Genomic DNA, 25,209 nt, shown 5'->3' on the forward strand with positions numbered 1-25,209 from the left:
CTCTACCCCCACTACTGTAATTCATTCCTCCCCCTTGTACTGTTTTTCCCTTTCCCCTCACTTCCTCTTGTATGTAATTTTGTATAACCCTGAGGGTCTCCTTCCATTTCCATGCAATTTCCCTTCTCTCTCCCTTTCCCTCCCACCTCTCATCCTTGTTTAATGTTGGTCTTCTTCTCGTGCTCTTCTTCCCTAGTCTGTTCTTAGTTACTCTCCTTATATCAAAGGAGACATTTGGCATTTGTTTTTTAGGGCTTGGCTAGCTTCGCTTAGCATAATCTGCTCTAATGCCATCCATTTCCCACCAAATTCTATGATTTTGTCATTTTTTACTGCAGAGTAATACTCCATTGTGTATAAATGCCACATTTTTTTTTATCCATTCGTCTATTGAAGGGCATCTAGGTTGATTCCACAGTCTTGCTACTGTGAATTGTGCTGCTATGAACATCGATGCAGCAGTGTCCCTGTAGCATGCTCTTTTTAGGTCTTTAGGGAATAGACCAAGAAGGGGAATGGCTGGGTCAAATGGTGGTTCCATTCCCAGCTTTCCAAGAAATCTCCATACCGCTTTCCAAATTGGCTGCACCAATTTGCAGTCCCACCAACAATGTACAAGTGTACCCTTTTCCCCACAACCTCGCCAGCACTTATTGTTGTTTGACTTCATAATGGCTGCCAATCTTACTGGAGTGAGATGGTATCTTAGGGTGGTTTTGATTTGCATTTCTCTGATTGCTAGAGATGGTGAGCATTTTTTCATGTACTTATTGATTGATTGTATGTCCTCCTCTGAGAAGTGTCTATTCAAGTCCTTGGCCCATTTGTTGATTGGGTTATTTGTTATCTTATTGTCTAATTTTCTGAGTTCTTTATATATTCTGGATATTAGGGCTCTATCTGAAGTGTGAGGAGTAAAGATTTGTTCCCATGATGTAGGCTTCCTATTTACCTCTCTTATTGTTTCTTTTGCTGAGAAAAAACTTTTTAGTTTAAGTAAGTCCCATTTGTTGATTCTAGATGTTAACTCTTGTGCTATGGGTGTCCTATTGAGGAATTTGGAGCCTGACCCCACAGCATGTAGGTCGTAGCCAACTTTTTCTTCTATCAGATGCCGTGTCTCTGATTTGATATCAAGCTCCTTGATCCATTTTGAGTTAACTTTTGTGCTTGGCGAGAGAAAGGGATTCAGATTCATTTTGTTGCATATGGATTTCCAGTTTTCCCAGCACCATTTGTTGAAGATGCTATCCTTCCTCCATTGCATGCTTTTAGCCCCTTTATCAAATATAAGAAAGTTGTAGCTTTGTGGGTTGGTTTCTGTGTCCTCTATTCTGTACCATTGGTCCACCCGCCTGTTTTGGTACCAGTACCATGCTGTTTTTGTTACTATTGCTCTGTAGTATAGTTTGAGATCTGGAATCGCTATACCACCTGATTCACACTTCCTGCTTAGTATTGTTTTTGCTATTCTGGGTCTTTTATTCTTCCATATGAATTTCATGATTGCTTTCTCCATTTCTACAAGAAATGCCGTTGGGATTTTGATTGGCATTGCATTGAACCTATAGGGAACTTTTGGTAATATCGCCATTTTGATGATGTTAGTTCTGCCTATCCATGAACAGGGTATGTTTTTCCATCTTCTAAGGTCTTCTTCAATTTCTCTTTTTAGGGTTCTGTAGTTTTCATTGTATAAGTCTTTCACCTCTTTTGTTAGGTTGATTCCCAAGTATTTTATTCTTTTTGAGGATATTGTGAACGGCGTGGTTGTCTTCGTTTCCATTTCAGAGGATTTGTCGCTGATATACAGGAATGCCTTTGATTTATGCGTGTTGGTTTTATATCCGGCCACTTTGCTGAATTCATTTATTAGCTCTAATAGTTTCTTTGTAGACCCTTTTGGGTCTGCTAGGTATAGAATCATGTCATCTGCAAATAGTGATAATTTAAGTTCTTCTTTTCCTATTTTTATGCCTTTAATTTCTTTCGTTTGTCTAATTGCTCTGGCCAGTGTTTCGAGGACTATGTTGAACAGAAGTGGTGAAAGAGGGCATCCCTGTCTTGTTCCAGATCTTAGAGGGAATGCCTTCAATTTTTCTCCATTCGGAATGATGCTAGCCTGAGGCTTAGCATAAATTGCTTTTACAATGTTGAGGTATGTTCCTGTTATCCCTAGTTTTTCAAGAGTTTTGAACATAAAGGGATGCTGTACTTTGTCGAATGCTTTTTCTGCATCTATCGAGATGATCATATGGTTCTTATTTTTAAGTTCTATTGATGTGGTGAATAACATTTATTGATTTCCGTATATTGAACCAACCTTGCATACCAGGGATGAATCCTACTTGATCATGGTGCACAATTTTTTTGATATGTTTTTGTATCCGATTCGCCAGAATTTTATTGAGGATTTTTGCATCTAGGTTCATTAGAGATATTGGTCTGTAGTTTTCTTTCTTTGAAGTGTCTTTGTCTGGTTTCGGAATCAGGGTGATGTTAGCCTCGTAGAATGAATTTGGTAGTTCTCCCTCTTTTTCTATTTCCTGAAATAGCTTGAAAAGTATTGGTATTAGTTCCTCTTTAAAGGTTTTGTAAAACTCTGCTGTATACCCGTCCGGTCCTGGGCTTTTCTTAGATGGTAATCTTTTGATGGTTTCTTCTATTTCCTCAATTGATATTGGTCTGTTTAGGTTGTCTATATCCTCCTGACTCAATCTGGGCAGATTATATGACTTAAGAAATTTATCGATGCCTTCACTATCTTCTATTTTATTGGAGTATAAGGATTCAAAATAATTTCTGATTATCTTCTGTATTTCTGAAGTGTCTGTTGTGATATTGCCTCTTTCATCCCGTATGCTGGTAATTTGAGTTCTCTCTCTTCTTCTCTTCGTTAGCATGGCTAAGGGTCTGTCAATTTTATTTATTTTTTCAAAGAACCAACTTTTAGTTTTGTCAATTTTTTCAATTGTTTCTTTTGTTTCGATTTCATTAATTTCAGCTCTGATTTTAATTATTTCTTGCCTTCTACTTGTTTTGCTGTTGTTTTGCTCTTCTTTTTCTAGGATTTTGAGATGAAGTATGAGATCATTTATTTGTTGGTTTTTTCTTTTTTTGAGGAATGAACTCCAAGCAATGAATTTTCCTCTTAGAACTGCTTTCAATGTGTCCCATAGATTCCGATATGTTGTGTCTGTGTTTTCATTTAACTCTAAGAATTTTTTAATTTCCTCCTTGATGTCTTCTAAAACCCATTGATCATTCAGTAACCTATTGTTCATTCTCCAAGTGATGCATGATTTTTCCTTCCTTCTTTTATCATTGATTTTCAGTTTCATTCCATTGTGATCAGATAAGATGCATGGTATTATCTCTACTCCTTTATATTGACTAAGAGTTTCCCTGTGACATAATATATGATCTATTTTTGAGAAGGATCCATGTGCTGCTGAGAAAAAAGTGTAGCTGCTTGATGTTGGGTGGTATATTCTATATGTGTCAATTAAGTCTAGGTTGTTAATTGTATTATTGAGTTCTATAGTTTCCTTATTCAGCTTTTGTTTGGAAGATCTGTCCAGTGGTGAGAGAGGTGTGTTAAAGTCTCCCATGATTATTGTATGGTGGTCTATTAGATTCTTGAACTTGAGAAGAGTTTGCTTGATGAACATAGCAGCCCCGTTGTTTGGGGCATATATATTTATGATTGTTATGTCTTGTTGGTGTATGGTTCCCTTGAGCAGTATGTAGTGTCCCTCTTTATCCCTTTTGATTAACTTTGGCTTGAAATCTATTTTATTTGATATGAGTATGGACACTCCTGCTTGTTTCCGCAGTCCATATGAGTGATATGATTTTTCCCAACCTTTCACCTTCAGTCTATGTATATCTTTTCCTATCAAATGTGTCTCCTGCAGGCAGCATATTGTTGGGTCTTGTTTTGTGATCCATTCAACTAGCCTGTGTCTCTTAATTGGTGAGTTTAAGCCATTAACATTTAGGGTTATTATTAAGATATGGTTTGTTCTTCCAGCCATAGTTTGTTTATTAATGCTATTAAACCTGATTTGTTTAGCTCTTTGATTATTTTCCCCCCTTTACTGTCCTACCTCCCACTGTTGGTTTTCATTGTTGTTTTCCATTTCCTCTTCCTGTAGTGTTTTGCCAAGGATTTTTTGAAGAGATGGTTTTCTAGCTGCAAATTCTTTTAACTTTTGTTTGTCGTGGAATGTTTTAATTTCATCTTCCATCCTGAAGCTTAATTTCGCGGGATACCCGATTCTTGGTTAGAACCCATTTTCTTTTAGAGTTTGAAATATGTTATTCCAGGATCTTCTAGCTTTTAGAGTCTGTGTTGAGAGATCAGCTGTTATCCTGATTGGTTTACCCCTAAATGTAATCTGCTTCCGTTCCCTTGTAGCTTTTAAAATTCTCTCCTTATTCTGTATGTTGGACATCTTCATTATAATGTGTCTAGGTGTGGATCTCTTATGATTTTGCACGTTCGGCGTCCTGTAGGCTTCTAGGATTTGGGATTCTGTCTCATTCTTCAAGTCTGGGAAGTTTTCTTGTATTATTTCACTGAATAGATTGCTTAATCCTTTGGTTTGGAGCCCTGTGCCTTCCTGTATCCCAATGACTCTTAAGTTTGGTCTTTTGATATTATCCCATAGTTCTTGAATGTTCTGCTCATGGTTTCTTAGTAGACTTGCTGAGCTATCTATGTTCTTTTCAAGTTGAAATACTCTGTCTTCATTGTCTGATGTTCTATCTTCTAAGTGATCCACTCTGCTGGTAGTATTCTCAATTGAGTTTTTAAGTTGGTTTATTGTTTCCTGCATTTCTAGGATTTCTATTTGTTTGTTTTTTATTACCTCTATCTCCCTGTGAAATTGATCTTTTACTTCCTGGATTTGTTTGTCAATGTGATCTTTCATTGTCTGATTTTGCTGTCTCATGTCTTCCTTGAGACTCCAGATCATCTGAAGCATGTATGTCCTGAGCTCTCTATCTGACATTCCATCTGTTGCAGCTATTACCTCTTCTAAAGTTGAGTTGACCTGCATTGCCTGTGGTCCTTTCTTTCCTTGTCGTTTCATACTGCTGGCGTTTCTTTCTGCTTGGTGAAATTGTTGTGTCTTTGATATTTTCCCTCTATTTATTTATATTGCTCTTGTATAGTTGAAAAATCACCCTTGCAGGGCAGGTAGTGGCTGTGATCCTCCTCCAATTAGTGTGATCCGTCTACCATGCTGGCAGGCCCTAGGTCTGCTCTGCTGGTCGGTCAAAGGTCCGCCTACCCAGCAGGCGCCAGGGGCACCTGTGTCACTCCGTAGGTTGCTGGGCCTAACGTCCTGATGGGTTGCAGGTTTGCCTCGCTTGCAGGCATTGGGGGAGGGGCCGGTTCCGCCCCTCAGCAGGCTTTGGGCCCGCTCTGCTGGTGTTCACAGTCCCCCGCCTACCTGCAGACACTGGGGGAGGGGACGGGCCTGGCCCTCAGCCGTCCGCTGGACCTGTCCTAGTGGGTCCGGTCCGCATTCCCCGCAGGCACGTGTAGCTGTTCTGTCACTTGGCTGGTTCATGTTTCATCTTTAAAACCGAGTCGTAGTTTACACTGATGACATGTTTCAATTCAATTTCAGAGGGTCAGGAGCCACATATAGCTTGTGGTCCCTGCAGAGAATAGCATGGGTCTAACTAATATGCAATTGAGATCCAGTGCAGTGAGGGCCCTGGAGTATCCTGTTTGTTAGAACATGCTTGGTTGTCACTTAATAATATTCTTATATTTTCATGTAATTCAATAATCTCCTATGATATCATTTAAAATCACAGCTTATTGTGTGCCCCTTGGTTTAGCTAAACAATGACCTATTTAATAAATTCCCTACAATTAGTTGGTGGCTATGGACCAGACCTAAGCTAGTTACAGCTAGACTGTTCTTGAATATCAGGAGAATTGACTATAGCTTCCTTCCTTAGGTTTACTAATTTGGTGTGGTCATTAAAACTTTCAATTAATCTCACTTTAGCCTTAAAATTGAGGCCAAGCTTATGGATTTAGTTGTACAACACGGAGGTGAAGTGGAACAGATCTATATGATTCAATGCTCAGGGTCTCAGGAAATACTCACAGAGTAGAAGATATAATGTTGCCTGTTCTGTCACCTTCTCAATGAGCCCAGTACCTGGATAAAGGGATTGTAGGGAAAGAGTACAGAGTGGATACTTCATAATTGCCCTGACATTCTATGCCAGTCTTTGATGCAGAACTTTCTATACATTCACCTTCCACATAATGGGCTTGCTTCCAGATCACAGCAATAAAGCAAATATCACAATAAAGTGACAGATGACTTTTTGGGCTTCCTGGTGGGTGCATATTAAAGTTACATTTATGTTGTACTGTAGTCTATCAAATGTGTAAGAATGTTATGCTAAAAACACAATGTGAATACCTTAAATAAAAAGTATTTTGTGGGGCTGGGGATATAGCTCAGTTGGTAGAGTACTTACTTTGCATGCACAAGGCCCTGGGTTCACCCCCCAGCACCACCAAAAAAAAAAAAAAAACCCAAACAAACAAACAAAAAACCTTTGTGGCCAAGAAAGTGTGAGACACAGATACAGAGTGAGCACATCTGTGTCTATAGCCCTGCTCCATGCAAGGTTGCCAGAATCCACCAATTTGTAAAACATGCAGTATCTGTGAAGTACAATAAAATGAGGTACGTGTATTCAACTGCATATATCATTTAATATAAAATAGGTTACGATTCCCTTTTAAAAACTCTTAGATTTACTTTATGGGGAAAAGAGAATTTGTCTCTCTTCTTTTATGCAATGATAAACTAATATTTGAAAGCATAACCTTGCAAATTCATCATAAAAGCAAAGATTTCTAAAATAGGTAAAAACACAGGCCTTCAGTTCTACCATTTAGAAAGAACTACTCTTCTCTCCTAAATGTTTACATCCAGAGTTCTTTTGGTGTTTATGATTGCACACATTTAAATAAAAAACAGGATCCAACAGAGATATTCTGCTTCTTTTTTGCTTAATAATATTATTACATTTTCATGTTATTCAATAATCCCTATGACATCATTTAAAATCACAGCATATTGTGGGCTCCTTGGTTTGGCCAAACAATGACCTACTTAATGAATCCCCTATTATTGGACACACAGGTTGTTTTTCCCCAGTTGTCAATCACCCCATTAATAATGCTGCCAGAAGAGCATCATTTGGTCTTTGGATCCAATACACTTCCTGCTTTAGAGCTAGCAAAGGGAAGCCCAGAGGAAAAGGAGACATTATTTTACACTTGCAGTCTCACTAAGCCTGACTAATTTTGTAGTTTTCATCTGCCTTGGAGGACAGCCAGTGGGATGCAGTTTGCAGAGGGAGGCACAGAAATGTGGTGGCAATGATAGCAATCACTCAACCGCAGTGGACGCCGGAGTGTGCCGCCCACGGTGGACACTGAGTTTTCTCACCATTCTGCTAGGAAGAACCTGCAGGTCCCTGGGACAGTTTCCTACATGATATGTCACAGCAGCCTGTGCTTGGGTTTGGACTGGCTTCACTTCTCCCTGTGTCTCTGGTGTCATTTCCCCTTCTCGTCCTAGTGTCAGTCACTTCTCTGGAACAGAATCCTTCCTGTGGTGGATTTGTGGGTGGGTTAAAACAATTTAATAACCCAAGAAGCCTCTGAATTTAAAATGTTAGCTTCTCTGGCTTATGTAATTTACATAATCATTTGTGCATGCAACATTTATATATTGCTCTTCTGATTGTTTTGCACTATCTGAAATTTCCTGGCAGGTCCCCAAATGCCAGCTCCTCAGCTGCCTATGCAGTATCATCCCCATAGCAATAAAGCAAATAAATGGTTGCGGAGCTTCCCAGCATCCAAATGAGGTAAACACGAGCTTCTGAGCTGGTACACCAAATTAGACACCCCAAATCGTTTGAGGGAACAGTATTTCTCCTGTTGTATTAATTCTATTAAGGTCATGAATAGAGGGATAAAAAAATAAGGTTTTCTTAAGCTTGAGGGGCCCAGTGAATTTACTGTTTGCTTTGTGTCTTCGTGCTGTGCATACGCATCATGAGATGGTCATTTTGAGGTGGGCGGTAAGGTCTGTGTTTAAAGCAGTCGTGTGTCCCTATGCAAATACAATCCAGGTATTTATTAAATCTTTTCCGTCAGCTCTCTATGCCCTGTCTGCAGAAAGGTTAATGGGGGACACACTCACAAATACACTTCCAGCTGAGATAAGGTCTGTGGCAGAAATAGAACATGATGCTCTGGGAGAAGTGAGAGGGAGCAATTCATTTGGCTGGGTTTGAAGGAGGCTTCTTGGGTTAGATCTGGACAGAAGAAGAAAAGTGGGAAGCAGGCTTTACAGGCTAAGGGGACCACCTAAACAATGTTGTATGTGTTAATGTGCAGGCCTTGGTCAGAAAATGGCGATATTTTGTTGAGGTGGTTGTTAATGGTGCATATGGAGAATGGAGGGAAATGTAGCTAGAGAGGAGGGATAGTCAAATTTATGATATACTTTGGTCATCAAAATAACTCAGGCTTTGGAATAAACCTAGGTGGTCATCAACAGATGAATGGATAAAGAAAATGTGACACACACACACATACACACATATATTCACACATTGAAATATTACTCAGCCATGAAAAGGCACGGAATTCTACCATTTTCAGCAATATAGGTAAAAGTAGATGACACTATGTAAAGAGAGATAATGCACAGAAATATAGTTACTATTCTCACTTATGAATGGAAGCTAAAATGTCGATCTCAAAGATGTAGAGAATAGAGTAATAGTTATTAGAGCCAGAAAAGAATGTGGGCTGAGGAAAGAAGAGAGGAGAGTTAGTGGGCTCAAGATACTACTGGATAGGAGAATGGGTCCTAATGCTCTACAGCATAGTAGGAGAACTATGATTGACACTTAATTGATTATTTCAAAATAGCTTGTAGAGAGGATTTTGAAAGTTTCCAGCATTACTTTGTACCTGAAGGTGATAGATCTGTCAGTTACTCAGACTTGATCATGAGACATTGAGTACTTGTATTGAAATGCCACAGTATACCCCATAAATATGTAGGATCACCATGTGATGAAAAAATGTATTTTAAAAATATTGATAAAATGACAGTCTTTATTCTACAGGAAAAGATACTCTTGAAGTCCTTTGGGCAGGAGGTGACATTTCTAGAGCTTTGACTAGAAGAGTTAGCTGGCAGCTGTGTCAGGGGTGGAGAGAGACTTGATCTAGGGACTGGAAAGACATCTAGTGTCTGTACTTTCTTGTTAAGTTGGTAGGACTTCCAGGTGACCCATCTCCACATTTGGGTTCAAGCTCCCTTATTTGGTAAAAAAAAAAAAAACTGAAAATATAATCAAGAGGCTTGAGATAGGACAATGGATGTTGGCCATAGGTGACAGCCTATTAAGTGGTTAGCCTTTCCTGGGTGGGAATTATTTAATCATCAGCTCAATATGATTTGAATTCCTCCAGAACATTCTATACAATCAGGTCTATGTTCTCTTTTATCTTTATTTTTAAGATATTTGTGTTTAATTGACATGGTAACAATTTAATAACCCAAGAAGCCTCTGAATTTAAAATGTTAGCTTCTATGGCAGAGTGTGGCATTCCAGATGTGCATGTAATGCATAACTGGCACGCTACCACTTCAGTGTGTGTGTGTGTGTGTGTGTGTGTGTGTGTGTGTGCATGTACACACACATGTATTTGTAGTTAATGATCCCCACATTTCAGGCACATTTGAGATACAGTCCACCCTCTGTGTCTGTGAGTTCCTTATCTCTGGATTTTTTATCCCAACATTCAACTGACCACAGATGGAAAAAATTGGAAGAAAATGCATCTGTATTGAGCAGGCACAAAATTTTGGGTCATTATTCCCTAAACGATACAGTATAACAACAGTTTACATCGCATCTACATTGTATTAGGTATTACAAGTGATCCAGAGATTATTTAAAACATACGGGAGGATGTGCATAGGTTCTGTGCAAACACCACCCCATTTGTCTAAGGGACTGGAGCATCCACAGACTTTGGTAATTACCAGGTGACCTGGAGCCGGTCCTCCACTGGTGCCTACGGGCCACTGTAGGGGCTAACCAAGGTGATACTGCTCACACTTGGGAAATCCGTAGTCGGCTGGGGATGACAGACAGGGGTAAACAGGTATAGTACCATGTGGTGGGTGCTGCAAGTGAGTTGTCTGCCACACACTTATGGGAGAAAGGAGGCTGAGGAGCAGAGCTGCAAGAACTGTCATTTGCAAATCACAGTGAAGTTCTGCAGACGTCCTTCTGGTCAACCCTCCTCTAAGTTCCCTGATTTCTTTTCTTGCACAAACATCTTTTATCTGTATCCCTGGGTCTAGGAAGGGGACTCCAATTGCTTCTAGATCTTTCACTTAGAAAGGAAAATTGGGGCTGGGCGTGTAACACACGCCTGGCATCCCAGTGGTTCAGGAGGCTGAGGTGGGAGCATTGACAATTCAAAGCCAGCCTCAGCAACAGCGGGGTGCTAAGCAACTCAGTGAGACCTTGTCTCTAACTAAAATAAAAGAAGGGCTTGGGATGTGGCTCAGTGGCTGAGTGCCCCTGAGTTCAATACCTGGTACCCCTCCCCCAAAAAAGAAAATTGGGCGTTTTGCAAGGATTCTTGCTGTTTTACAACCCTAGCTGCCTTGAGAGGGAAAATCGACAGGAGGATGACTCTGGAGTGTGGGTTTGGGTTATGCTCCCCATTGTCCAATGAGAATAGGAAGGAGTCCCTGGGAGGGGGACTAGCCAGTGGAGAACAACTAACCAGAGGAGGTCAGCCGTAGAGCTGACCCACATTTTAATTAAACAAGTGCGTGGGCTCTCTCGTCCAGCGAGAACGTCCACGGAACAGGGTAGAGGAGAGTGTGGCTGTGAGGTCACTATTCGAGACCTCTGGAGACCAAGCAGGAAGCAGGTCTGATTTCATTGCGCAGTTACCATGTATATATAGGCAGTAGCTAAGCAGATGACAGGCAGCCACCAGTGCAATTTCTTGCCACCTGTCCTTGCAGTGACCAATCGAGGAGCGGGCCATGGAGCAAGCACAGGGATTGCAACACGCAGCCTCACGCCCAGGGCTGTGCCTACAGGGTAAGCGGTTTGCTGCTCATGCACCTAGCACGAGGGGAGTGGCCTGCCACTCAGACACCAGGTATGCACTTGTCCCAACAAAACAAGGAGGCTTGGTTTGACTGGCAGGTGAGGACAAGGACAGGAGGGGTGGGGACAGGCTTGCTCTTGGCTGTGTATGGAGGAGGGGTAGCAGATTAGTGAACTGAAGGAAAGGCAGCTAATGTAATAGGGCTTTCTCTGCTTCCAGTCTAGCTACCTGAAGGCCCTGTCAATCAACTGCCCGCAGGGGAAAGCAGTGAGATGTGGTTAAGTCTCACTGTCTTTCCTCTTTCGAAGTCCATTGCTCTATCAACAAGACTGCACCAATCATCGAACCTGGGAACAGCATTGGATTTTCATGGATTTTGGGGAAGTGATTGGACCCTTCTTCTTCTAGCCTTTTTCTTAAGGTGCCACTATTCACAGGAACAATCCCGTTTGGAGACCATCTTCTATACAATGTCTCATTTTTGAGGCTCATGACAGCCCTGTGGGGAGGCATTTCTTGTGATTTGTTTCTAAAAGGTGCTGTTGAGTGAGGCTCAACTTGTCCCAGGATGGGGGAGAGGGGGTGGGCAGTGGGCTCGGTCCCAGGGTTCTGACCTCAGATGTAAGCCTTGGGTCGGGCAATGACTTACCTCCTTTCCTTCTTCCACAGAAAGAAAACTTGGGTAGATCGTCCTCGCAGATAGGATAGGAGAAATTCAGAACAGAAGCGCCTTTCGAGAGGAGGAGCACCTCCAGAAACAGCTCCCGGATATCTTCCCTTAAAGGAGAGGAGGCGGCCATCACTAGGACTCCACAGCAGGAGACAAGGACCCTTATTTCCCTTTGACTGCTTTGTATGGAAAACTTTTTTTTTTCCCTAGTAAAACAACACTGAAACCATACTGAGGGGACTGTGATGACCCTGGGTATGAAAACCGGCCCATTCTCAAGTGCTACCTCTTTGGGGCAAGGTGGCTCCTCTGCTGTGTGGCTCACCTTCAATGCTCTGGCCCCTTAATGAGGTGTCTGCAGGGGGCTTCCAGAACTTCTCAGCTCCATAGTGCCCTTTATCCCTAGTGGCCATGTGGGGTGTGGTCAGCCCACACACACCCCTGATGTTGCCAGGCAGGCGCAGGCACCTCTGTGGTCTGGTTTCCCCAGCTCTCTGCCTTCTCCTCTCTCTTCCTTTTTATGTTCTACCTACTCCTGTTCCTCTTTTCTCTCTTTCATACTCTCCACAAAATATTTCTTGAGATGCTGCTAGAGTCCTGACATTGTGCAAAGTTCTAGAAACACACAGTTGGGTGGGTTCTCGGTCTCTGGGAACGTCCGCTCTATTTCTCTGGATGGTCCCACACGCTAGGTTGATGGAATCCTTTTGCTCTGGTTTTGATAAAACTGCTTTAGGAAAGGAGATAATTTAGTAACTAGAGCAAACATATAAGCAGATTGTAATGGCATGATCAAATAAAAAACACAACAGAAATTGCTGTGGCTCATTGACTGGGTTGTGTAGAGAGACTGTCTCCTCTTTGCCTGGGTCAAGGTCTAAGAACTTGGATTAGCTGCTCAAGACACAAAATAATGCAAATGACAAACCATGCTGCTTGGGGAAGGGAATAGATTTGTCTGTGGCTGAGATACATAAGCAAAGGATCTCTCCTAGAGAGACAACAATACTTAGTCTCAAAATATTTTCTTGGGGCTTGGGATGCTGCTCAAGTGGTAGAGTGCTCACCTAGCATGCATGAGGCACTGGGTTCGATCCTCAGCACCACATAAAAATAAAATATTGTGTCCACATAAAACTGAAAAATATATTTTAAAAATATTTTCTTTTTTTTTTTCACTAGGTATACTGATTTCAGGTGCTTATTCCATCCAGAGAGGTGTATAGAGTCTTTTTGGTAGAAAAATGGAACATTAAATGAGAGTGATACTTTACTTGGATATTACCCAGAAAGAGGATTGAAGGTGGAAACAGAGTTAATTCCAGAGAATGGTGGGGGACTACTGGGCTAGCCAGCCATTATTGATCATATGAGTCAGTTGGTGTGTGGGGCAGGAAGTTGTGCCGTGCTTTATTTCGTGGTCATAATTTCTACTTACTCAGAATGATGCCAAATCTAATGCTGAGATGCGGTTGTAATTTTTTGGAACACTGGTCAACAGAAAAGCCGAAATCCTGCAAAGGATCTGCCAAGAAGAAAAAAAAGAAAAAAAAAATAGAATATTCATGTGTATATTGTATAACAATTGTGTTAACTAACCCAAGTTCACTAGAATTTATTCAAAAGAATATTACAAAAATACTTTTTAAAAAAGTAAGTTTTCACCAGCAACTCCTGGTCTCTCCAAAGTCAGTGTTGGGTCCACTCTTAGAGCTGGTCCACCTCAGCTGGTCAAGGCTCTGTTTACACGGACAACAGGGTCCTGAGCCACAGAATTAGGACAGCATCTTGATCATTGGGTTTCATCTTTGCCTGGTGAATGATTTTGTCATTCAAACTTTATCTTCTGAATTTTTATCTCTGCCTGAATTCTTTTTTTTTTTTTTTGAGAAATAGGAAAGAAAAAAGCTTGCTTGAATTCTTTTGGCTCCTGAACTTTTGGCTTTAAAATTGTTCATTAATTGCAGAGAATACTTCATAAAATATTGATGATTATAATGAAACAGAGAGAAAAATATGCAGATTATCAAATTTAAGAGCTGCTGTTGTGATTTCATTTCATCCCACCCCATCCTACCCACTCCCATCCACTATAATAATACCCCTCTGCAAATATTCCACTATGTGCAGGGTATTGCGTTAGATATGACAGAGTCTATGATGATAATGTAATTTAAACATAACTTATGCTCATTCAAAAAGCTCTGATGGCTCATCTATGTCTTAGAGTAAGTGCACAAATGTTCTACTGGCTCCAGCTTCCAAACTGCACATCACAAATCTATTCCTTGAGACTCAGTCTCACGCATCCCTGGAGCCTGGGGTGGCCATGTACACACTCAGCCAATTCCCAGCATACCTGACTTGCTTGTGAACTCTCTCCCATCTCAGATGATCTTAGTCTTTTTGTTCATTGTCTAAACACTCAGTTCTGGTTCATTCCTAGCTTTTGTGAAGGCTTCTCTGATAATCCTGAAAACAGCCTTTCGTTTCTTTGAATTCTTAAAATAGTTAGGTCTGAAAAACTTTTTAAAGTGTGTGCATATCTACAACTTTGTGCTTTGCTCTGTGCCAGATCCTTACAACACTTCATATACACATGAGAATTCTCAAAAGGAGGGGCCAGTGTTTGGGTTTGTTGGTTTGTTCTATTTTTTTTTCCATTTTCTTTATGTTTACCACTGGTTCTAATAGAGGAGAGCTAATTTATTTTCTCATTCTTTTTTTTTAAATTGACACATAATTGTACATATTTATAGAGGTATATAATATGATATTCTGGAATGTTTATACAATGAGCAATGGGATCAAATGTTGGTAATTGGCAAATCTATCACCTCAAACATTTATCATTTCTTTTACTGGAAATATCCAAAGTCCTTTCTTCTAGATATTTTGAAATATATAATAAATTATTGTTAACAGTAGTCACCGCACTGGGCTATAGAACACCATATTCCATCTTCTTATCTAACACTTTTCTATCTTTTCTCTCCCCTTCCCAGCCTCTGGTAATCACTTCTTCTAGGAGACCAACTTTCTTAGCTTCTACATATGAATGAGTACATGTGGTATCTGTATTTTTGTTCCTGATTTATTTCACTTACCTAACCTTCTCCAGGCTCATCCACTTTGATGCAAATAACAGAATTTCATTATTTTTATGGCTGAATCATATTCTGTGGTGCTATCACACATTTTTCTTTATCCATTCATCCATGGGTGGACCCCTAGGTTGTTTTCATATTATAGCTATTGTGCCTAGTTCTGCAGAAAACACGGAAGTACAAATATCTCTGCACGTATTTAATTTCCTTTGTATAGACCCAATAGTGGGATGGCTGGGTCATACACTGGATTGTTTTTTTGAGTTTGTTGAGGAATCTCCGCACCATTATTGATAATGGTTACACTAATTTCATTCCCACCAACAGTATCTAAGAGTTCCCCTTTGAAGAGACTAAATTTTAGTCAAGGTCTCCCTCTACTAAGCACTGAGCTGTGCACTTTGTAAGAGTTTCCACTTCATTCTCCAGACCACCCAGCGCCTGGCACAGTCTACACACAGGAATCACTCCATTAATATGCATAATAATTGGATGGATGGCATCTATTGACCTATCTGTGTATCAGCTCCAAATCCGCTCCTCTGCACTTGCTTTGTGAAACTGGCCTGTCTGCAACCCTGTTACTCCTTTGTCACCTGCAGGTTGAGGTGTCAGAGAGAGACGGACCTTGGAGCCAGAAGGGGACTTGCTTCTGGTGCACTTGTTGAAAGCATCAGCAGCGATGGCCCATCTCCACAGGAACCCACTGGTTCTAGTGTCCAGCTCTCTTTTGCACTTTCCAGAATCTGTGGGTCCCCAACCCTCTGCCATAACTCTTCCTCAGAGTGGCTGCCCCTTCCTCTGCAGTCGGTCTCAGCCCCACAGGTCCTTTCAAGCATGCAGGTTCCAATAACCCCAACATCTGCTCTTAGCTCTCCTAGCCCCTGGGGGCGGTGCTATTCCTCCAGTGTCCTTATTTTACTCTTTTTATTTTCTGACAACTGATTAATCAATTCCCCATATTAAATTCCTTCTGTTAAAATAACTGATATGGTCTCCATTTTCCCAACAGGATCCAAATTGGTAGAATAGAGTAATTGAGAGAGAAGTGGGCAGGAGGGAGAAGTCGGGGGGTCTGATTTTCTTAATTTCTGTGGTGGGGAAATACAGACTCAGAGAGGTTGTGTTAAATTTCTCACATCCCAGCATTAGAAAGTATCAAGATCCAAACCCAGACTTAAAAACAAGCAAGGAAGCAATTTGATGTCTAGTATTGTGCAGTGATACTCAAAAAGCAGAGCCTCCACTCTGTATGTCAACTATTGGATCTGTTAGATTTCCCAGAATATTTTCTGTGGAGGCGTATGGCACCGGGTAGTTCTTGTTTATAACTGATTTCTCTTTCAGCTTAGTTATGAGCTCCCATTTGCCAATGATAATGTTCCAGACAGTTTGAGCATCTGCATTGGTGAGCTGGAAGACACATCAGTGGCTATGGTGTCTGCCCTGGAAATGATCAGGAGGCAATTTCAGTCTTGCAAATTTAACACAGCTGCACCTTCAATCAAAACCCCTTTGGACTGGTCACTACTTTTCCTGGGGGAAAACATCTTTTTTTTTTTCCTTAGGCTCATTAGATTCCTTCCTAAGCATCTTCATGCTGTCTCAGGGCTTCTTTCAACTCAGAAAAGAGGACTAGGGGGATGGAGACAATGTTCTACTACAGTCTTGGCACTCAATATTGGAAGACAAGGAGGCCAGCTAACAGATGTTCAGGAAGGTCCATCTTCAGGGTTGTTGATTAATTTAAGTTGCCATCTGAGGCAAAATAGAAGAGGCTGAGTACGCATCGTTGGGTTAATTAGCAGTTACAGAATTCCACGGTATGTTTATCAATATTTTAAAAGTATAGGTAGAATAAACTAAGGCCAGGGGAAGGACATGAAGCTTTTCCATGGCATTAGAAAAACATTGTTAGAAAAACAATCTTAACAGGGAACAAAACCACAAAGAAAACAGTAGGTTGCTTTTCACCGAGGAAATGCACATAGAAGTCCAAAGATGGATTGCTTACAAAGTACTTAGGGATTTGGTAAACTTTTCTACTAGTTATTTCAAATTGATATATGAGATGAGTGATTTTTTTATTTTTTTATTTTTATTTTTTTTTAGTATAAGCATGCAGTTTGCAGACTGTTTTGGAAAAGTGACCTCGGTCCCTCCCATCCCCCAATCCCACCCTCTTAAATCTCTGTCCTTCCTGGTATTTATTTATATTTTCCACTTAGGCACTTAGCAAGCTCCATGTTACATTTGTTTGAATACCTCCCTCATCTCTAATCAGACTCCCCAGCACTAGGGGCATCGTGTCCTAAGGGCACTAAGCCCCAAGCCATTATTTGCTCAATGAATTATAAAAGGTTATTCTCAATTCACTGAGAACCCTAAAGCAGGGTTTCTCAACCCCACCACTATTGATTTTCTTTTGAATTAGACAATCTTTTATTGTGGGTCTGTTCTGCATCATAGGATATTCAGCAGCATCCTTGGTTTCTACTCACTAGATAACAGCAACTCCCCTGCTCAAAATGCTTCAGGACCACCTACCAAAATAAGACATAGTAGGTTATAATTTTTAAATAGTTCTCATACAGGATGAGTAGTGGTTGGGCATGGGAGACTTTGCCTCGAGTGATTTTTAATATATATAAATCTGATCAACTGATTTTGGATTTTCTAAAACAATATAATTGAAAGCTTAATGAGAGTCAGGGTTCCTGGGCTTCTTATAGACACTTCATTGTAGAGCGGCATATGAGCTGAGGAAGGAAGTCAGACTTCCTAGGGAAATGGAAGCGCTGTTCTTTCTGAGTATTTTTCCTTGACCTCACTCTTACACCCGCTTTCTGTCTGTTCTGTCAACATTGATGTCTCCAGGGTTGGAGGAGCCAGCTGGGCTCAGAGGGAGCAGGCTGGCTGATGACCAATTCTGCAAGCTGCTCTTCAACTTCCCATCTAGCTGTGCATTGATCTGAAAGTTTGTGTCTCGGGCAGCTGTGTTTTGATCGGGGTATTTTAATTTTCTTGTATGAGTGCATGGGATAACATTCAGGGGTCATTGTGGATCTCTAAAAGAGGGCCATGCTTTTTGAAATTCCATGGCTGACTCTCCATTACCAGCATGTCACAAAACTAACCTTCACGTCTTCCATTTTTTGACTCCACTACGCTCCTTCTGTCCCCTTCCCTCTCTCTGCCAAAAGGAAATAACTTACAATATGGTGAAAGTATTCTAGCCATGTTTTTATATTATTTCCTCATCTTTTTTCCCACTTGTCAAATCTTATTACTTATAGAACAGCATGGCCCTGATGGGTTATTATTTCAAATAATAGTAGTTCAATTCCCATTCAAGTCTGCTCTGCCAGGATTTCACTGGGACTTGCCTTGCCCATTCAAAGTTGTATATGTGAGATGGTTTCTTTTCATCTGAGACATGTAGATGCCTAAACATGGTTCTTGATAGCTGCCAGGGTCCGGCTGCAGCAAAATAACGGGGGGGGGGGGTGACGAATAACTTGTGTACGCTGATACAGCAGGAATAGGAGCCGTTTATTGTAGGGCAACAGAGCTATTTATACATTTTGCACAGCTTATCTTAATTAGCATAAACTAGATACATCAATCAACCAATAAGGCATCTCCAAACTTAATGGCTCAATTTTGTTACTTCTCAAACCACTCCCTCTGACATTTTGCCAGGCACCATCCAGACTTGTTTACGAACTCTAACATTTCTCTGGCAAAATACCAGGTGTTATTTTTGACTTATTTGCAGACCTTAACAGATAGCAAATGTAATAAAAATGGAATTAACACCATCACCATGGAATATCTACTGTTTATAAAATGAGAGATTAGGAACCCCAGAGCCCTGCAGGCTGCCTGGTAACTGTGATGAATTAATTTTTTAGTGTGAAGGTATATTTGAGTTGCTGAACTGAAATTTGGGATCCCTCATTTGTCTGCTTCCAACTACAAAAGAAATGGAATTCATTATTAATTGCCTTTTATTGACAGAAGAGGGTAGAAACACACACTTTGGACTTTGAATTCACCCCCACCCCCACCCCGAAATAACCTGTTTGGCCTCCATCAGCAGGGGAGGTGGTTTTTGTGTCATAATACAATAGTCCCCTCTTAACTGTAATTTTGCTTGCTGTGGTTATTTGTGGTCAGTTCAAAGATATTGAATAGAAATTTCCCCCAAATAAACAATTCACAAGTTTTCAAATTGTGTGACATCCCGAGTACTGTGATGAAATCTTGAGCCATCCTGCTTGGGAGATGAATCACATTTTTGTCTAGTGTATCCACACTGTATACACTACCCACCCAACAGTGACTTAGTAACTTTCTTGGTTATCAGATCAACTCTGGTAGTTCTGCAGTGCTTATGTTCAAGTAATCCTGATTTGACTTAATAATGGCCCCAAAGCACAAGATTAATCATACTATCAATTTGGATACACCAAAGAGAAGCTGTGATGTGCTTCCACTAAGTGAAAGGATGAAGGTTTTTTGACTAAATGAAAAAAAAAAAAAAACAAATCCTATGTTGAGGTTGTTAAGATCTATAGTAAGAATGAACTATCGTGTCTGAGAGGTTTAGCACTGTGGTTTCAGACATCCACTGTGAGGCTTGGAACATATTCCTGGGGATAAAGGAGACTACTGTAAATAGGATTGCCCTGGACATGCTTCTGAGGTTAGGGATGATCTTTGCTACCAGTTCTCAAACACAGCTGCAGGATGGAATCACTTGAGGAGTAGTGTAAAATACCAAATGCCTGGGTCTCCCTCCAGCTGTTCCAATGTAAGGCTTCCTCAGATTGAGATTCTTAACCCCTCCCTGGGTGATTTTATTGCCTCACCTCATTTGAAAACCATTGCAATAATCCATACAGGTTTTTTGCTAATTCCCTGGGTATACTACTATCTTATAGGTGGGCTCCTGTATCTACATGCATCATTTCAAGCTCAAAATGTCTCTCTTTTATAAATTTCCTAATAAATGTCTTGACAAAGCAGTCCACAAGTGTTATAGAGTTGATGATGATTTAGGGAATTTCGGGGCTACCTCCCCCCTCCCCCTCCCCCAACCACTTGCTGATATCTGTTTCAGGGTCCCTCTCTGCCTCTCCTCTCCCTTTTGTCTCTACAGAAGCAATATGCTTTTCCTTGCTTCAGTGCTGGGGAGTTAGAGTCACACCCAGTTACCCCTGGGCCTCAGCAGCTCCCCTAGCGGCTCCTCAAGGGTTCTTTCTAGAAAGGCAGGGCTCTCCTTAGCTGCAGGTCTTGCCACAGTCCCTAAAAGATTTTTTTTTTCTTTTTTCTATTTCACTTTCTGAGCACATGATCCTTGTCCCGAAAAAATTTGAGATGGGTGTCCAGGGACCAAGAAGATAGAGCTAAAAGGACAGACAACAAAGGTTAGTGGAGACTGGCAGAGGGTAAAATATAGGGCACATCTGTCTAAAAAAAAAAAAAAAAAAAAAAAAAAAAAAAAATCCTAATTTGGAGAAGAACATGAAAGAACAGCAAAATTTTGGCAGATCTGAGTGAGGGGTGAGCCCGGGAGAGCCAGGACCAGAGAGGGCCTGGGGCACACTCAGGAGGCCTGTGCCACTTGCAGGGCTTGGGAGGAGCTCTGTGCCTGGAACTGAGCTGTAGTTTATGGGTGGTGTTTGCTTGGGTCTGCACAGATCTTAAGTTCCCAGAGCTCCCTTCAGAAAGATCCTGCCGAGGCCAGGACATTTGACCATGTTTTTTGTCTAAAACCAATAAAGTTGTCACGACTCTCCATGGGTAGGATTTTGCACGGACATAGTTTTCGTTCTTCTGGGATAAATGCATGAATGTGGGATTTCTGGGGCACGTGGTAAGTGTATATTTAATTTTATAAGAAACGGCCTGACTGTTTCCCACAGGGACTGTGAGATGTGAGGGGAATCTGGCAGGCAGTTCCCCAGGGAGAAGTCAGAGGGACCTCGTCCAGTGGGTGGTCTGCAACTGCTGTACCTTCTCAGCCCTCTGGGCTCTGGCAAGACTCGCTCTGTGAACTAATCAGTACCACCCGGAGCAAAGCAGCCTTGGCTAATTGTTACTGCTGTGCAGGGGAGGGGACAGCTTGGATGCCTGGGACATGTCCCTTCCTTCCCAAGGCTGCGTTCAGGGCCTCAGAGGTGATTCTTGCCACACGCAGAGGCCTAAAGACAATGGCGAGTTCTTGAGATTCTGCCCCCCCGCCCCCAGCTCTGCACAAGGCTTTCTTGAAGGAGATCAATTTAATTTATTATTTTTCCTCCTCCACTTCCTTACACTGCCTCCACGCCCTAGCAAACCCCCAGGAGGAAAAAAAAAAAATCAATTTCCACTTTTCCTGGGAAGCAATCCTGCTGACTCATGAAGGGCCTTCTTTCCCATGTTAGCGTGCCTCAGGGGGCTCAGGACGACTTTGCTTCCCAATGTGGCCTTCTCTGGTTTAAGGGCAGAGGAGTGACTCTAGCAAGAGGTCACAGACTGGGTCTTCTGCAGAGAACCAGAGGCCCAATATCTCCTGAGCACAAAATCCCCGGCTCCCCAAAGCTTTCCAGAGAAGGCAATGTGGATGTCCAATGGGAATGGCTTCCAGAATGTCTTGGACCCAAACCTGGGAAATCAAACTCCTCATTCCCAAAGCCACTTCACCATTTCTTCTTGCATCTCTTAACATCTCATTGATGAGTCTTCTGGATGTCCCAGCTCAGCAAGAGAGCTCTCCTTTCCAGGAAAGAGAGATGTTCTAACCCAGAATATTTGGGAGTAGGATCTCTTGGGCATGAATAACATGGGATTATAAGCCTTTGCAACTCAACGCTGGAAGAGAAAGGAAGCAACTGTTCTTGGCTTGGCTCCATTGCCAGCAAAATAAAAACCTAATCAAGGAAAGTACTCATTTCTCTGTCTCCTAAATCAACCCGCCCTAGTATTTATTATTCCCCTCTTCGTTAGAGGATTAAAAATGGTTTTGCTAAAAATATAAAGAGAATTGTATTGAGAGATAGAAAGAAGCCATGAAAACACCAAGATGGGAAAGTGACCTTCAGATGAATAAATGGGATCAGTGCACCTGCTGAATCCCCACCGCCTCCTACTCCCCGCCGCCCCAACCCCACGTTCATCACAAAGCCAGAGTTCATCATCATCTGCTGCACAGAAAAGTTGCAAGAAGCCTGACTCAACACTACACCCTTCTCCTAACACCACCTCTGTAACTGTTTGGATATTGTTCAGCCTTTCCTTGCCATCTGTTCGTGTTTTCAGAACATAGCATTTAAAAACTGCTCGTGTGTGTGGAAACATTACCAGACAGATCCGAGGATGCTGCAGCAATCATTCCAAACACCTTTGCCCGGGCTTGAACTTCAAGGATGGAGAAAGCAAAGTCCCAAACTGGGAAACATTTCTGACACAGGAAGCATAAATAACAGATGTTCACAGTAGTTTGTAAGGACAAAGAATTGGAAGGAACCTGAATGTTCAACCAGAGAAGGAGGGATTCAATTGTAGCCTAGTCATATGATGGAGTCTAGTCCTATGATGTTGTACTCTCAGGCCACGAAAATGAACAAACTAAGGCAGTGCATGCTAGCTACCTCCTGGAATAATGTAATAAATCAGTACCCAAATAAGTTGTTAGTGCAATTAATTTCAGTAAATTGTGGGTTACGTATTTCTATGTAGGCAGTCACATTGAAATCACATAAAAATGTTTTTGTTTCCTACTTTCAAATTCTCAGACTTTTTTTTTTTCATCTGAGCCTTCAGTGTAATATTGAATAGAAGTCATGGTGGGCTTTCCTGCCTCATTCTAGACTTTAAAATGAGTCCAATGTTTATCCACTAAATATAATGTTCACCGTAGCTAGCTCTGATCATAGGTGCATTTCTTTAGAGAGCAGATAGCCGACTGTTGATCTGGCATTTTAAATTTTGTTTTTAAATCAGGTTAATTCACTCATTTTTTTATTTAATAGGATTTTAATATCTTTATAACTATTGCTCATCTTAGTTTGGGTTTTCTTTTTGGGGAGGGTACCGGGATTGAACTCAGAAGCACTCAACCACTGAGCCGCACCCCCAGCCCTATTTTGTATTTTATTGAGAGACAGAGTATCACTGAGTTGCTTAGCACCTCACTTTTGCTGAGGCTGGCTTTGAATTTGTGATCCTCTTGCCTCAGCCTCCCAAGATGTTGGGAGCTGGGATTATAGGCTTGTACCACGGCACCTGGCTTAGTTTGGCTTTTCTTTCATGATCTTTCTATGCTCCTTTCCAACATGCTTTTGTATTTAAAATTTTTTTAAACTAGTTTGGAAGTTATAAATTTCTAGTCTTGTAGTAGTTCCCCTTCTAATTTTAGCATGAATGTTTTACATAATGAAGCTTAAAGCTCATATTTATCTTAAACCAGTTTCCCCTGGGTATGTATATATGCATTGGTTTATTTATAGTGCAGTAAAAGCACATGGCCTTAAATTGACCATCATACCTATTTTTCAGTGCGTCAGAGTTAAGTCTGTTCACATTGTTGTGCAAAAGATCCCTAGAACTTTTTCATTCTGCATAACCGCACATTTATCTTCACTCTCTTCCCTGAAAGATGTAAGGACAAGGACAGGAAAGTTACGTTCAAGGCTTCATGTTCAATCACCGGTTCCATGTGCCATTGTTATCCTTCGGTTTGGTACTGCATTATTCCCTTATGTTGGGCAGCCTTGGATAAGGTCCCCCTCTGATCCCTGCTCTGGATCTTTGCACCCTTGCAGTCCCTTTCTCTCAAGTGGCTCAGGGACTTCTAAATGGTAGAGCATGACAAAAGTATTGAGAAGAAGCTTATGAGATTAGGCTACAAAAACACAGTGACATCTGTCTTTCTTTCCCCCTTCTACCCTCTCTCAGGAAGCACCCTGCTATGTGAGTAGCCGGGTGGACAGGTTCACATGGCAAGGGCTGATATTTCTGGCCATCAGCTGCAGAAAACCTGAACCTGGCTGACAGCCTCATCAGTGAGCTTGGGAGGGGATCTTCTGAGCCCTGCCTGGGGCCGTGCACTCACATGAGTTCTGAAGCATCCCTCCTGTCCATCAGTCAAGCTTGCAGATGACGGTAGCCCACCTGGGTCACCAGGTGTCAGAGATATCCAACTAAACCACGCCCACATTCCTGCCTCCCGCTGCCCCCCCCCCCGTTAAAAAACTGAGATGATAATATTTGTTGTTTTAAGCTCCTGTATTAAGGGTGATTTGTTATGCAGCCATAGAAAACGGATCCTTTCCCATTCCAAACTAGATATTACCCTCTTTGTGTTCATTCTTGTTCGATTTGCCAATTCTTGCTTGCCATTCTGGCTTGGATCTCAGAAGCCACCTCTGGGATCATTTCATTTCTTTCTGAAATATCCTTACAGTTCCTTTAGTGAGTGTCTTTTGGTGGTAAACACTCTATATATTTTGTTTGGCCAAAGTCTTTAATTCACTCTCATTATTGCATGACATTTAGCCGTATATACAATTCTAGGATGATTGTTATTTTTCTCTGAGGATATTGTTCTTGCTCTCTACAAATCCACTCTCAGTCTAAATAAAATTTTTGTTATATAATTTCTCTTGCTCCTAAACTGTTTTTTCTCCCCTCTGGTGATTTGTGGTATTATTTTGATTGATCTGGTGTAGAATTCCTTTTATAAATCTGCATGGGAGTCGCTCTGTTTACTGAACCTGAAGATTCATATCTTACACAGTTTTGGAAAATTTCCAACATTTTTCTTCAGAAATTGCTCCTATCTAGTTTTCTCCTGTAGTTGTAGCTAAAATTTTCCATTGCATCATTTCTCTGTGATACAGTTTGAATAATAGGCCCAGACTGTTCACCCAGTTCACTCTCTTCAGTTATTTTGAAATCTGGGTTTTAGCTGTTTTTTTTTTTTTATTTCAACAATGAAACATTTTATTTTAAGAGGTTTTATTTTATTCCTGATTTTTTTATATTATATTTTTCTTCTCTCATGTTTTGAATTTCCACTTTTTTTTTGGTACCAGGGATTGAACTCAGGGGCACTCGACTACTGAGCCACATTCCCAGCCCTATTTTGTATTTTGTTGAAAGACAGGGTCTCAGTGAGTTGTTTAGTACCTCACCATTGCTGAGGCTGGCTTTGAACTCATGATCCTCCT

General features: G+C 41.2%; 1 protein-coding gene across 2 annotated transcripts in view; it reads right to left on the bottom strand.

Annotated features, from left to right (window-relative positions):
* LOC144257328 (lymphocyte antigen 86-like) overlaps positions 1 to 25,209 on the bottom strand; it is a 66,879-nt gene that overhangs the window by 28,700 nt on the left and 12,970 nt on the right. For both annotated transcript variants that reach the window (XM_077803565.1, XM_077803566.1), the window contains exons 2-3: positions 13,320 to 13,410; positions 11,865 to 11,992 (exon numbers count right to left, since the gene is read on the bottom strand). In XM_077803565.1, the coding sequence (XP_077659691.1) occupies positions 11,865 to 11,992; positions 13,320 to 13,410 (219 nt within the window). The remainder of the gene's footprint in view (positions 1 to 11,864; positions 11,993 to 13,319; positions 13,411 to 25,209) is intronic.

This window comes from Urocitellus parryii, chromosome 10, assembly GCF_045843805.1.
Source record: "Urocitellus parryii isolate mUroPar1 chromosome 10, mUroPar1.hap1, whole genome shotgun sequence".
Classification (NCBI taxonomy): domain Eukaryota; kingdom Metazoa; phylum Chordata; class Mammalia; order Rodentia; family Sciuridae; genus Urocitellus; species Urocitellus parryii.